Source organism: Pseudophryne corroboree, chromosome 2, assembly GCF_028390025.1.
Source record: "Pseudophryne corroboree isolate aPseCor3 chromosome 2, aPseCor3.hap2, whole genome shotgun sequence".
Classification (NCBI taxonomy): Eukaryota; Metazoa; Chordata; class Amphibia; order Anura; family Myobatrachidae; genus Pseudophryne; species Pseudophryne corroboree.
This window is the reverse complement of record NC_086445.1, coordinates 419,281,960-419,297,650: the sequence shown is the minus strand read 5'-3', so window position 1 is coordinate 419,297,650 and position 15,691 is coordinate 419,281,960. Positions and strand designations below refer to the sequence as shown.

The following is a 15,691-nucleotide window of genomic DNA, read 5'->3' as shown; positions in this document are numbered from 1 at the left end:
CTAAATTATTAAAAATAAAAAAACTAAGACATCACATGTACATAAGTATTCACAGCCTTTCTCAATACTTTGTTGATGCACCTTTGGAAGCAATAACATGTGCTAGGTCAACAGATCAAAAGGTCGACATGAGTTTTTCCCTTTTCTTTCTTTCTTTCTTTGAACTTTTTCATACTTAACGATCCACGTGGACTACAATTGGAACGGTAATCTGTGCCAAGCGAAGCAAGGCACCTTGCCCATGTGATGGGACATGGTGCACTAATTCGGCTTCCCGGTCACTGTATGCAGAAAACGACACCACAAAACACAAAAAAACTCATGTCGACCTTTTGACCTGTCGACCTAGCACATGTCGACCTAGAAACCCTGTCGACCTTCCAACCGTCGACCTAAAGTGGTTGACCTAAACATTGTCGACCTAGACAGTGTCGATCTTCAGACAGGATCCTGTCTCTGAGGCCTACAGACAATTCCTTTGACTTCATGCTTGGTTTGTGCTCAGACATGCACTGTTAAGTGTGGGACCTTACATAGGCCCTCATTCCGAGTTTTTAGCTCGCTAGCTGCTTTTAGCAGCAGTGTAAACGCTAAGGCGCCACCCTCTGGAAGTGTGTCTTAGCTTAGCAGAAGTGTGAACGAAAGGATCGCAGCGCTGCTACAAAAAAAGATTGTGCAGTTTCAGAGTAGCTCGAGACCTTGCGATCACTGCAGACTGTTTAGTTCCTGTTTTGACTTCACAAACACGCCCTGCGTTCGGCCAACCACTCCCCCATTTCTCCAGCCACTCCTGCGTTTTTATCTGGCACGCCTGCGTTTTTCAGCACACTCCCTGAAAACGCTCAGTTACCACCCAGAAACACCCACTTCCTGTCAATCACACAACGATCAGCAGTGCGACTGAAAAGCGTCGCTAGACCTTGTGTGAAACTACGTCGGCTTTTGTGAAAGTACGACGCGCGTGCGTACCATGCGCATGCACATACATGCCGATTTTTTGCCTGATCGCTGCGCTGCGAACAACTGCAGCTAGCGAACAACTCGGAATGACCCCCATAGACAGGTGTGCCTTTCCAAATCATGTCCAATCACCTGAATTTACCACAGGTGTACTCCAATTAAGCTGTAGGATGATCAGTCGAAACAGGATGCACCTGAGCTCAATTTTGAGCTTCATGGCAAAGGCTGTGAATACTTATGTACATGTGATTTCTTAGTTTTTTTATTTTTAATACATTTGCAGAAATCTCAAAACTTTTTTCACATTGTCATTATGGGGTATTGTGTGTAGAATTTTGAGGTAAAAATTTAATTTATTCCAGATTGGAATAAGGCTGTAACATAAAATGTGGAATAAGTGAAGCGCTGTGAATACTTTCTGGATGCACCTTTCCCCTTTGTCTGATATATATATTTTTTGTTCCTCTTTTATTTATTTTTGGGATGTATGACACTTAGGTCCGAATACAATAAGCCGCAAATGAGGTTGTGCTGCTTTTTAATGCTGGAAAAATCTGTACTTTTTTGCTATTCAACTAAATATTCATAATCCGATTAATTTGGGTTTCATTGGGAGAAATTGTAGCTTTTAGTTCGCAGACCAGGTGAAAACTACTAAGAAGCCCTTATTTTAATGTATACATAGGGGTATATTCAACAACTGTCGGAAGTTGCAGTCTTGTTGGAAAGACGCCAGCTTCCCACAGTTTTAGGTCGGTAGGGGTTCCGACCTATTGATTACGGACCCATTTTTTCCGGGAAACCCGACTTGTCGGAATGCACGCTGATCGGCGGCTTCAGCCATGATCAGCATGCATTGTCGGAGGCATGGCCAAACCCGACAGGCTTCCGACAATCTCAATCCGACTTTAAAAAAAGTCGGATTGAGATGAGGGAGCTGAGAACAGGAGACGGGGGGAGCAGCAGGGAGAGCAGGAACCCAGCAGCAGCATCCACCCGGCTCCAGCAAGCGAGGTCCCGCTTGCTGGAGCCGGGTGGACGCTGCCATGAGCCTCCAGTTACGCTGCTGCAGCCGCTGCTCCTCCTCTCCTCCCCCCGTCCGCTACGTCTCCTCCGCTGCTCTCCCCGCAGCTCCCCCCACTGCCGGAGACATCTCTCCCCCCCCCCCCCCCCCTGCGCCACTGAAAGCTCCCCCTGATGCCGCTGTCAGCGCACCAGGACACCATGAACGGACAAATCCGACAGTCAGATTTGGCCGCTCTTTGAATAGGGGTTGTCGGGTCCATTCCGACAACTGCATGTCGGAATGGACCCAACTCTTATTGAATATACCCCAATACATAACACAGTACCTTGGGTACACCCCTCCAATGAATGGTAATGAGATGTTTAAATGAAATAACGCAAAAAAGACCAGTTATTTTCTGTGTCATGTCATCTAAAAAGCAAAAACAATGATATGGGGACATTGCATGGGGTGGTCTTCAGTATACCGGCGCCGGAATCCCGACAGCCGGTATACCGACACTTTTTCTCCCTCGTGGGGGACCACGACCCCCCTGGAGGGAGAATATAATAGCGTGGCCCGCCACCGTGCCCGCAGCGTGGTGAGCGCAGCGAGCCCGCAAGGGGCTCATTTGTGCTCGCCATGCTGTCGGTATGCCAGCGGTCGGGCTCCTGGCGTCGGTATGCTGGTCGCCGGGAGCCCGGACGCCGGCATGCCATACTACACCCATTGCATGTTGTGGTTCCATGTTGATGCGAAAGGTGTTGTGGAATTTGCAGATTTATTGAAATCACTATAGGGACATCTCAATGTAGAATACTCTAAACACTTATTTGCTGAAATATAATTGCTGGCTGTCATTTTTCCATCATTACAAAAAGTTGTAAAACCCAGCGATTTGACAACTTCAGCCTCCAATAGTGTGTTTATGGCCACCAGCAGCCTTCTATACCGTCCTGCTATCTTGTTTGTCACTTTTTGGAGATCAAGCTGACTTCCACTCTTTCATGCACATAGGGCCTAATTCAGATGTGGACGGTAATGAAATCGCAGTTGCGATATTGTACGCAGCTTAATATGCTAATGCTGCTGCCTCCTGGAAATGTATTGAGGCACCCACCAGTGGCCGCCTCGCTAATATCAGCAACTGCATACACACAAACACAGAGGCGCTCGTAGAGCCTTCTATAATCGACCATCTGGGTGACTCTATGGTCACGCAGAATGGCTGCGGGAAATAAGACTCTGTCGCCATGTTTTCTACTTATGAGAATGCAGATGTAGGCAGAGATACGCCCCACAAATAGCTGCAGCGTGCCTGCATTTTTTACACCACTCCCCATTACCGTCCACAAAACGGCCTCTTCATGCCAATTATTTGCGATTGATTCCCCACTGCGAGCGTCCTTGCAAAAGTACCTTGGCGTGTGTGCTCTGCATCGTGATGCGTGCGTCAGACTCTGCACTGCTTCTGAATCAGGCTCATAGTTTACACACTGCGGAGTTAACAGGTGACATACAGCAAGCACCCTGTCTACGGTTTGACATAATTAAATTGTGTGAGCATCAGTAGACTACTTTGTGAAACAGAACTCGTAGCTAGATGAATTAGAACTTAACGACTCTTGAGTTTATCATGTGTGTTATTAATTCAACATACAGTAGAAAGATTTATTTTGTGTTGTACTACGTTGCAGTATGTGCCAGTACAATTCAGTAGATGCTTTAAGAAAGTAAATTAAGTTTCTGAATATATTGTTTTACTCTTGTATCCATTCATTTGTCCCAGGATCATAATGGCATTTTTGTAGAGGAAGTCTGTAAAAGTAGTTCAGAGTCACGTCTTTCTGAGCAGTAGTCCGCTAGTGATCAGATCGTTCTCTTTCAGTAAACAAGCACTTCACCGTGGTTACATTCCACAACCAGATGTGAAGCACTGAATAGTCGCCTTCCAGCAACATGCAATCCATGCACAGCTGTTACTAATATGCCGCTTTATAAAAAGGCTTTCAGGACTGGTTATATGGCACCATTTCTAGAAACATTCCCAATAGGAGCATCCATACAACCAAAGTCACTAGTTGCAGAGGCAAGGTAGTGTGGAGGTTGGATGGGGGAGAAGGTTATCAGTACTGAACAGAATTGTTTGGCTTATGACTTAAAGAAGGCAGCATGTGTCCACGTACCTTCACTTAGGGAGAATGTGTGAAAGTATTTGTCACTTTTCAAACAGGTTTTGACATCTATTATAAGCCTTATACAAACAGGTCTACAGAGAGCACGGACTGCTGAGCATACAAACATCTGCTTCCAGACGAGAGCAGCGCTGGGCATCAGCATCCAGTTACGTGTGGGCTTAGTGGGAAATAAAATTGGAATTAGCACACCATCTTCCTTTTACCCCCCAATCATTTTTTTTTACATTTAGAGGACACTAGTGAACATTATTATATCATGTAGTATTTATTTTGTACATTTATATAATGGGAGTAAATATGAGAACCAACAATATCCATTATTTCTGAGATTATTAGCAGTATTCATTTAATGATATTCTACTCTGTGAGTTGTTTTTTTCTGGTAGCGAGCAGGGTTTACAGAGAGGTGCACACATGGACCTGCCAGTCCACCCCCACCTGCCACTCACCCCCACCTGCCACTCACCCCCACCTGCCACTCCCCCCCACGGCCAATCACCCCACCTGCCACTTTCCCCACCCGCAGATGGGGTTACCTATAGTACCTATTGCTATGGGATATTAATTAGCAAGTGTGTTCAGAGAGTGAGCCTCTTGTTTGGCCGTGCATTGGCTGCCGGGGACCCGAATTCGGTAGGATACAATTACGCTGTCACACTGCAGAGCTTCTTAATACATTTGGGTGAAAACGATAATTTTCACATTGTGAATGTGGGTCAGATTCACATTCAAAATACGGATTGTGGTAAATATACCCCATAATACTATATATATATATATATATATGTACAGCAGCAGCCGGCACTCCTCCAAAAGAATCAACTTGCTCAGGTGCCAGAACAGTAGATATGTAGAAATTCAATGCAGGAACGGCACTCAGAGACAACAGCAGGTCAAAAAGACCTGCTGTTGTCTCTGAGTGCCGTTCCTGCATTGAATTTCTATATATATATTTATATTTACATTTTGGAATATATCTTAGAGACATTTATTTCTAACATAAGATAAAATAGATTTTGCATTTATAGGATCCCAATATTTGCATTGTTTATGCACCGGTTGATGAGTAAACACTGCAGCAAAGAAAGGGCCTAATTCAGACCTGATCGAAGCAGCAAAATTGTTCTCTAATGGGCAAAACCAGGTGCAGTGCTGGTGGGTCAGATATAAGATGTGCAGAGGTATTTAGATTTGGGTGGGGTGTGTTCAAACTGAAATCTAAATTGCAGTGTAAAAATAAAGCAGCCAGTATTTACCCTGCACAGAAACAAAATAACCCACCCAAATGTAACTTTCTCTGCACATGTTATATCTGCCTACCCCCAGCACTGCACATGGGGGGGTCATTCCGAGTTGTTCGCTCGTTATTTTTTTCTAGCAACGGAGCGATTAGTCGCTAATGCGCATGCGCAATGTCCGCAGTGCGACTGCGCCAAGTAAATTTGCTATGCAGTTAGGAATTTTACTCACGGCATTACGAGGTTTTTTCTTCGTTCTGGTGATCGTAATGTGATTGACAGGAAGTGGGTGTTTCTGGGCAGAAAATGGCCGTTTTATGGGAGTGTGTGAAAAAACGCTGCCGTTTCTGGGAAAAACGCGGGAGTGGCTGGAGAAACGGAGGAGTGTCTGGGCGAACGCTGGGTGTGTTTGTGACGTCAAACCAGGAACGACAAGCACTGAACTGATCGCACTGGCAGAGTAAGTCTGGAGCTACTCAGAAACTGCACAGAGAAGTCTTTTCACAATATTGCGAATCTTTCGTTCGCAATTTTGATAAGCTAAGATTCACTCCCAGTAGGCGGCGGCTTAGCGTGTGCAAAGCTGCTAAAAGCAGCTTGCGAGCGAACAACTCGGAATGACCCCCATGGTTTTAACCATTAGAGAACAATTTTGCTGCTGCGATCAGTTCTGAATTAGGCCCAAAGTCTTGCAATCTGTCATAACGTTTAGCAGTACATCCAAGCCATATCCTATATATAGCTCAGTGCTGCTGAATGCAGCAGGCAACATCGAAATGGATACAAAGCTTAATAACTGCTTAGAAAGTGATTCACTTATATTGACTTTTGGTTTATCCACATTAAAGGGTCTTTGCCAGGGTTCAAGAAAGAGCCTTTGACACCTAACTTCAACAAACGTGCATAATCCCTGAGGGTTTTTAAAAAGATGAATTAGGGAGGTATGTCTCAGCATAAGCAAGTTTATGCCTACAGGTAGTAGATGACCTATTGCCACCTGCTTTCCATAGCAGAATAAGAAATGGGAAGGAGTTGTCTTTGCAAAGCAATAATATTTGTATAAAACATCCTCATCCATTTTTCTTTTAATAATAATACTCTATACCACTGGTTCTCAAACTGTGTGCTGTGTCACTCTGGGGTGCCTCAAGGTACTTGCAGGTGTGCCCTGGGTTGGTGGTCCAGGACCAATCTGGGCCTCTCCATCAGACCGAGGCCCAGGTAATTAGTACCGCCCCCCACCCCCCTTGGCGCCACTGCTTATGCTTATAGCATATAGTTCTACATAGTTCTATATTAATATAGCACTGTAAAGTTAACACAAGACCATTTTGCTACTGTACTTGTAAATTGATTTAATTTTCTTTTTTTTTTTTTCGTGTCTTTTTTTCTTTCAATGCAGTTTCAATAATAGGCTAAAAACAAATCATGTTGATTGGGACTTTTTAACAGTGAAACTTTTTTCTTTTAATTTCCAATGGAGTTAATCCTAAAGATAAATGAGAAAAAAAGAGAGATTTGTACAGCTGCAGACCGTTTGCAGGCCCTTCTCCACAATACAAACAGGGCCCGGCTTACTTATTGAAATAGTATAAGCAAAAACAATCTTTATAAATGACAATCAAAGGCATACATCTTTGGATTGTGAGAGAATCGTGCACATTTTTGCATTGTAAAGTCAGTATGCAATAACTGTGTTTTTATATATATATATATATATATATATATATATATATATATATACAGGTTGAGTATCCCTTATCCAAAATGCTTGGGACCAGAGGTATTTTGGATATCGGATTTTTCCGTATTTTGGAATAATTGCATACCATAATGAGATATCATGGTGATGGGACCTAAGTCTAAGCACATAATGCATTTATGTTACATATACACACAGCCTGAAGGTAATTTTAGCCAATATTTTTTATAACATTGTGCATTAAACAAAGTGTGTCTACATTCACACAATTCATTTATGTTTCATATACACCTTATATACACAGCCTGAAGGTCATTTAATACAATATTATTAATAACTTTGTGTATTAAATAAAGTTTGTGTACATTAAGCCATCAAAAAACAAAGGTTTCACGATCTCACTCTCACTCAAAAAAGTCCGTATTTCGGAATATTCCGTATTTCGGAATATTTGGATATGGGATACTCAACCTGTATATGGAATAAGAGATCCTTTTTGCGCTCTAAAATTGGACCTATACCTTTGATTGTACTCAATAATTTTATTAAGGGGCAAGCTTCTACACAGAGATGGTCCCCTGTCGAACAAGACCAAAAATAGAAATCAAGAAATAGTATATCTCTGTGGAGCGCACTTAATGACTGAAATAAATATATTTATGTATAATACAATTTAATATGGTTATATTGGTTTCTGACAAAAAGAGGATGACATCACACAAACACCCTTTAAACTTTAAAACATCTATTGCTTTTTATTGCTAAAATAATAAAATTTCAATACTGATAAAAAATGATGTACACTTTTACAATGTGTTATTGTTCATTACAGCCAAAAAATTGAATAACAACTTTTCCAAACAATAAAAGATTTTTACACTCAACGCGTTTCGTCGTATGTCGACTTCTTCAGGAGTGTTTTTTATGAAAAGGCAATTAATTAGTTTGAAACAGCTGTATTTTCACAAAATTATAATCCATATTTTACTAAGAATTATTATGTATAATTAACTTCCATAGTTTTGTAGTATTTAATGAATCTTCCTATTTGCGACCATCTGATGGTTAATATTAATCTTCCAAAGGCTTGTAATTAATTTGTCCAAATTTTTATTTAATTTACCTATAATACTTTCATATGTCCAAAAAATATATATGATGATCCGGCAATGGGATAAATAATATTAAGCTTCTTTTATTTCCCAGCAGCTCTCCTTGTGTGTCCTCATACACAGAGATCCACTTTTGGATCTCTGTGTATGAGGACACACAAGGAGAGCTGCTGGGAAATAAAAGAAGCTTAATATTATTTATCCCATTGCCGGATCCTCATATATATTTTTTGGACATATGAAAGTATTATAGGTAAATTAAATAAAAATTTGGACAAATTAATTACAAGCCTTTGGAAGATTAATATTAACCATCAGATGGTCGCAAATAGGAAGATTCATTAAATACTACAAAACTATGGAAGTTAATTATACATAATAATTCTTAGTAAAATATGGATTATAATTTTGTGAAAATACAGCTGTTTCAAACTAATTAATTGCCTTTTCATAAAAAAAACACTCCTGAAGAAGTCGACATACGACGAAACGCGTTGTGTAAAAATCTTTTATTGTTTGGAAAAGTTGTTATTCAATTTTTTGGCTGTAATGAACAATAACACATTGTAAAAGTGTACATCATTTTTTATCAGTATTGAAATTTTATTATTTTAGCAATAAAAAGCAATAGATGGTTTAAAGTTTAAAGGGTGTTTGTGTGATGTCATCCTCTTTTTGTCAGAAACCAATATAACCATATTAAATTGTATTATACATAAATATATTTATTTCAGTCATTAAGTGCGCTCCACAGAGATATACTATTTCTTGATATATATATATATATATATATATATATATATATATATATATTCTTTGTATGGGCGGCACTCAGAGACTTTCAACAAGCAGATTAAGTGCAAAAGAGACCCCACCGGGCCAATTTAATGGTAACGTTTCGGGGTATTGTTCCCCTTCCTCTTTTGCACATAATCTGCTTGTTGAAAGTCTCTGAGTGCCGCCCGTACAAAGAAAATATTTACAGATGTCTATCTGCAGGGAGGGCACCGGAGCAAGGTGTACGTAAGCCCGGAGTGCCAGAGACCTTGTGTGTATTGCTATATATATATATATATATATATATATATATTCAAAAAATGCCCGGCACTCTGAAGAATATTGAAAAAGCCGGGTGCCCTCTGCGAAGCGTTGAAATACAGTAGAAAAAAGGCCGCGGCACTCCGTCAATAAATTAATCAAAGATTTAGTGAATCAAAACATGGCAAACAACGGTCACAATGAACCAACGTTTCGGGGTCCTTAAACCCCTTTGTCAAGGCGTGAACCAATAATTACACGCAGACTGAGATACTAGAATATACACAAAGATATAAAGAATACATCATTGTAAAATACAGCAACAACTAGCCATACTGTTACAAACTGTTCAATTCAACTCATAGACAAAATCTATAATCAATTATCAAAGCGGGTTCTCTTATTATTAGCAATGCCTGTTACACTGATTGCCCATAAGCCATAATAAACAATCAGAATTTTTTTTTTAACACTCATATACAGAATCTCATAGAAGCACCTCGAGTTGTAAAATAACTCTACAAAAGGGGGGACTAGTAGGAATATATCTCCCATTCCCTTTTTTTTTTTTTTTTTTTTTTCAATCATAAGACATAACCTTTATTGAATATATTAAAATATAATGTTAATACGACCCAGACAACAGTGAAACATAAGAGTTAAAATCAGACAAATCAACATATATGTGAATCCTAATAGATAGAAAGGTGCAAATAAAGAGTTAAAACACGTGTCCGCGTGTGTGACCTGTGTCTAATAGTTATTGAGTTGTTATATCTATTCCAATGTTACCCTAGAAGGGTCACTCATTTTGTTTTAAATCGATTATATATCGACTGTCACAAGTAATATTGATAGTTCACCCTATCCAGGTTGGCAGCTTTAAATGATCACTCCTATAATTTATATACCTCCTGCTCAACAAAAATATCTCCCGGGAACTCACTCCTCTTAGGACTGTGAGTACAGGTAGGTATAAATATATGAATTTACTCAGATGTGAGAATTATTTTGATTATTCATGTCACCGACTGTTACCACTATAAATTCCTGATATATATAATCCCGAATAGGAGTAGGTTGAGGAATGGACTTTTTTATTTTTTATTTAAACATTAAATTTTTATTGAAAGGTGAGAGGGAAGAAAAAAAGGAATCCTCCTCTCTCTTTTTTTGTACAAATAAGTCAGGGGAACAGAAAAAAAAGAAGTAGGGAAAACATTGGGGGAGGGTTCAGAGTCAGACATAACTCCCATTCCCTTTTAATAATTTCATCACAATACATAGAGAATGATGAGCTATACAACAGGCCCATAGCCAGTTATAAAAATACATGTAAACCCGGATTCTCGTTTAACCCCTTCGGAGCAAGGGTATTGAGTTTAAAAATCCACTCAGCTTCCCGCTGTAGTAAAAGACGTGATCTATCTCTTCCGCGTGGATTGGCTGGAATATGATCTATAATCCTATAGCGGAGGGACGCTAAATTGTGTTTGGCATTTAAAAAATGAGTGTTAAATTTTTTTTCTAATTGTTTATTATGGCTTATGGGCAATCAGTGTAACAGGCATTGCTAATAATAAGAGAACCCGCTTTGATAATTGATTATAGTACAGGTTGAGTATCCCATATCCAAATATTCCGAAATACGGAATATTCCGAAATACGGACTTTTTTTAGTGAGAGTGAGATAGTGAAATCTTTGTTTTTTTGATGGCTCAATGTACACAAACTTTGTTTAATACACAAAGTTATTAAAAATATTGTATTAAATGACCTTCAGGCTGTGTATATAAGATGTATATGAAACAAATGAATTGTGTGAATGTACACACACTTTGTTTATTGCACAAAGTTATAAAAAATATTGGCTAAAATGACCTTCAGGCTGTGTGTTTAAGGTGTATATGTAACATAAATGCATTCTGTGCTTAGATTTAGGTCCTATCACCATGATATCTCATTATGGTATGCAATTATTCCAAAATACGGAAAAATCCGATATCCAAAATACCTCTGGTCCCAAGCATTTTGGATAAGGGATACTCAACCTGTATTTGTCTATGAGTTGAATTGAACAGTTTGTAACAGTATGGCTAGTTGTTGCTGTATTTTACAATGATGTATTCTTTATATCTTTGTGTATATTCTAGTATCTCAGTCTGCATGTAATTATTGGTGATGGTATTCACATGTTATGTTCACGTCATTCCGGCCACGTCTGCGATGGGCTGGGGGCGTGTTTTTCACTTGGTGGGTGTATTTAAGTGTGGGTTGTGTTACTTACCTTTATCCTGACGAAAATCTGTGAATAAGATTGAAACGTTGAACTCTATGCTGGGGTCCGTGTGATTCTTACAAGCCGTCCTGAGTGCCGCCTATGTTTGGTGTGTACACACACACACACACACACACACACACACACACACCCACACACCAAGGTCCGGCACTAGCCTTGGTTCCAAATGTAGTTAAAGTGCTCAGGTTCCCTCCGGGATAATAATCCATTACAATGCAGAAGAATGGCGGCACTCAGAGGCTTACTTGCAGTACAGAAAGTTAGCTTTATTAGCTAATAAAGCTAACTTTCTCTGCTACAAGTAAGCCTCTGAGTGCCGCCATTCTTCTGCATTATATATATATATATATATATATATAATACACACACACACACACACACACACACACACACACACACACACACACACACACACGGAGCCTCGCTCATCTAGGCTTCTCTGCTGCACCTAGGTGCACCAAGGTTTATTAGCATAAGCCTTTCATCTATTGTTCTCAGCTGCAATACAATACAGAGAGAACAACACATCAGGGGATTAAGTCCGACTCAATTAATTCTATTAAAGGAATAGATGAGGAGGGCTCTATCTGTGTGTGTGTGTGTGTGTGTGTGTGTGTGTGTGTATATATATATATATATATATATATATATATATATATATACTTATGATTCTCAGAATTCACTTACAGCTTTAGTTCTACAGTACAGATGTAGCCACACTTGTTAGGTGCGACTGCGTGCATGTATCTTAGACCCGCACGTACCCCATTCGCATGAATGGGAGTGGCAGTTGCTGCAGCTCACGATGAGTGTGGCTACATCTGTATATTATTAATATTGTATGCTTTTGTTTTCTAAATATCTTGCGTAGAAATAGGAATGATTTGCTTTTTTATTGCTATGATTTATACATAAATCCTGTTATCACTTTGCCATATGTAACTGAAAGCAGCTCTCCAGTGCACAAATATACACTTTTTTCATAATTTGTTGATTTTTAACCCAATATAAACATAATTATTTTTTCTTCCAAAGGCCACCCCATGAATTACAGGCCATCATGATAATGTGGGAAACCCATAGCATTTCCAAGAAAGTTCCTGTGATGTGTAGGAGCTTGCTTTACATTCATGGATAACTATTTCCTGTGCTTGTTTAATTAGCACGCTATTTTGAGTTACAAACAATGTAAACATGCAATATGCTGCCTAGGATTGTACTCCTTATTTAGTGGCATCTGATCTGTTGTTTGGAATGAAATTTGCTATAGCTGCGTGTCGGCAGGAATATCCTATTTTTCTATCCCTTTTGTTGTTCTCCTACTTTATGCTATGACTTATTCTATGCTTTCTGCTGTAAAATAAATAGGTCAGACTGATCAAAAATACGGTTGAGAGAAGATCTGTGTAACTGCACAATGGTACATATTTTCCAATGGCTTTGTGTGACATTTTTCATGTCTCGTTAGGTTACTTGAGAATTTAATGGCTCGGAGGCTTTTCACATTTCGATGGCCTTCCTGTAATAAGCTTGAAAAATTCCATTACCATATTAGTCGGGTCACATTATGAGCCTTCCCTTCTGAGACTAATACATTAAACAAGTAATCTATTGTAATAGGTCTTAATATTTACATACCAATCATTAGGATATGATTGCACTGTTTAGCTATATAACCAATACGTGCTGCATACCATTAAGTGATTTTTACCAGCTCCTCTTGCTTGCCTTTGCTTGCTGGTTGCCATGAATCATGTGGCTTCTCTTCCACAAGAGGAGGCTGTGATTGGATCGGGAATAAAGGTTGATCAGGTTGGTTTGAAACATCTGGTTTTGGCAGTTCTATTGGTTGAGTGTTTGTTGGGTATTGACTTTCAGTGTTTGCCCAGTAGGTAGGATTGGTTTGTGGGGGTGAAAGGGGGAGTGTTGGACGATAAGGATGAACAGGAACCATGGGCTGGTGAGGTAAAAGTATAGGTTGGCGTGGTGGCAGTTTTGGTAATGCATGTGGAAGTGGTAGCTGTTGTTGGGGCATCATTGGAGGCAAGGGAACCAATGGATTCTGCAGCCATCCAGACATAGGCTCATAGCCATAAGAGGGGTACTGCAAAAATAGAATATCTTTTAAATCAATTGTAGCTTGTCAGTTTTACTCATAAAATATGAAAAATGTCCTGTACTAGTGACTAATATTTATCTGGGGCAATGCTTCTAATGACATCAACACAGTGGGTGCCTTCTTATATTTACTATAACCAGAAAAATTATGTTTTTGATGTGCTGTTTTTTAATTGTAGAAAAATAAATCAATAAATGGTCATTGCTCACTGTTCATTGACATATTTCTGTGAAGCACCCTCCCACTCCAGGTCACCGACTTGAATCAATAACTCTCCTGTTAGCTGCACTGAAAATAACCGTAACTTTGATATGCACTGTATTTTCCGTGTTTTGTGTGTTTCACTCCACACTAAGGAAACACTACATAGTGGGAAATCCAATTATTTTGCGGTACATTACCGCGGGTAATGATATTGCCTAGTGTTATCCAGTTAACCCTGGTAGCTACACCCATGCTCCTGCTCGCTTCTCTGACATTTCTGGGTGAGCACATTGCCCCCCCCCTTCCCCCCATCACATGACCCCCCATCTGGCCGGGGGAAGAGGGGTACACGTGGGTCAACGGTGCGGAGTGCCAGCTTCTGGGCACCCTCCCTGCAGTACCCGGCTGCTGCGGGTGGCGCGGGACATTGACTGCAGGGGTTGCCATGGCTTATCGGGATTTTGTTTCACCTGCCTCGGACAGGCGAAACAAAATTGCTGATAATTGCCGACTTTTCAAGGCTGCGGCGGTGAAAATCCACAGGTTTCACTGAACGTACAAAATAGGGGAAGTTTGGTGCTTCAAGGCGGAGTGCAGCTCTATCTTAAAGCCCACCTGCAGGGCCAAAGTGCATAGGTAAATAAACAAAATATAGATAAAGCGCAAAACTCCTATGGAGTCAGTGGGTCTGAGTCAATGAAATGATAGTCCCATTAATAATAAGTGTATAGTTACAACACAGGTCCAGTAGTCATCAAACGGTCCGTAAATGTCTTTACTCTTAAACTCCAGCCCAAAAGAAACTCTTCTATATCCTCCAAACACCATTAGCTGTACAACTTCTCTTCCCTCTGTTCCACTTGGGGAATAGATATCTCAGGAGGGAAAACAGAAGAGACAGGGATGGTGTAATACCGTTTATTGAGGAAAAGATAAAAAATAAAACCTTAGCAGCGTACCTCAGGAAATGGTGTATAATGCACACCAATTCTCACAAGTGGTTTTAGGGTTCTTTCTGGTGCTTCCTGGAAACCGGAATCCCCGCTCTCAGTGTCCTGGGTAGGCAGAAGTTAATGTCTTTCACCGATGCGTTTCGGCTCCCTGGAGCCTTTATCAAGGGAGCCGAAATGCGTCGGTGAAAGATATTAACTTCTGTCTACCCAGGACTCTGAGAGGGGGGATTCCTGTTTCCGGGAAGCACCAGAAAGAACCCTAAAACCACTTGTGAGAATTGGTGTGCATTATACACCATTTCCTGAGGTACGCTGCTAAGGTTTTATTTTTTATCTTTTCCTCAATAAACTGTATTACACCATCCCTGTCTCTTCTGTTTTCCCTCCTGAGATATCTATTCCCCAAGTGGAACAGAGGGAAGAGAAGTTGTACAGCTAATGGTGTTTGGAGGATATAGAAGAATTTCTTTTGGGCAGGAGTCTAAGAGTAAAGACATTTACGGACCATTTGATGACTACCGGACCTGTGTTGTAACTATACGCTTATTATTAATGGGACTATCATTTCATTGACTCTGACCCACTGACTCCATAGGAGTTTTGCGCTTTATTTATATTTTGTTTATTTACAGGTTTCACTGAACCTGTGTGTTTTCGCAAGAATTTTTTTTTTTTTACGGGAGATCTAATTGGATAACCTGTGGAAGTAAATAAAAAATTCAATTAAAAATACCCATTTTTCGCTCCCGATAAACGATAATGTTTGAGTGGGAAATAGGATTTTTACATACAGTAAATGCTATATGTCTATTTACACATCTATTTGGACATTGTTTTGTCTGATATTAAGAACTACACCTAC

At 40.0% G+C, this 15,691-nt stretch overlaps 2 protein-coding genes across 3 annotated transcripts in view; one reads left to right on the top strand and one right to left on the bottom strand.

Annotated features, from left to right (window-relative positions):
* Positions 1-15,691, top strand: part of ARHGAP6 (Rho GTPase activating protein 6) — a 401,534-nt gene that overhangs the window by 131,507 nt on the left and 254,336 nt on the right. The gene's annotated exons all lie outside the window — the stretch shown is intronic.
* The window catches only part of LOC135050851 (amelogenin, X isoform-like), a 36,451-nt gene continuing 27,547 nt past the window's right edge, over positions 6,788-15,691 (bottom strand). Inside the window, exons 5-6 of the mRNA XM_063957145.1 lie at positions 13,248-13,657; positions 6,788-6,891 (exon numbers count right to left, since the gene is read on the bottom strand). Of these exons, the coding sequence (XP_063813215.1) occupies positions 13,250-13,657 (408 nt within the window). The 3' untranslated portion in view covers positions 6,788-6,891; positions 13,248-13,249. The remainder of the gene's footprint in view (positions 6,892-13,247; positions 13,658-15,691) is intronic.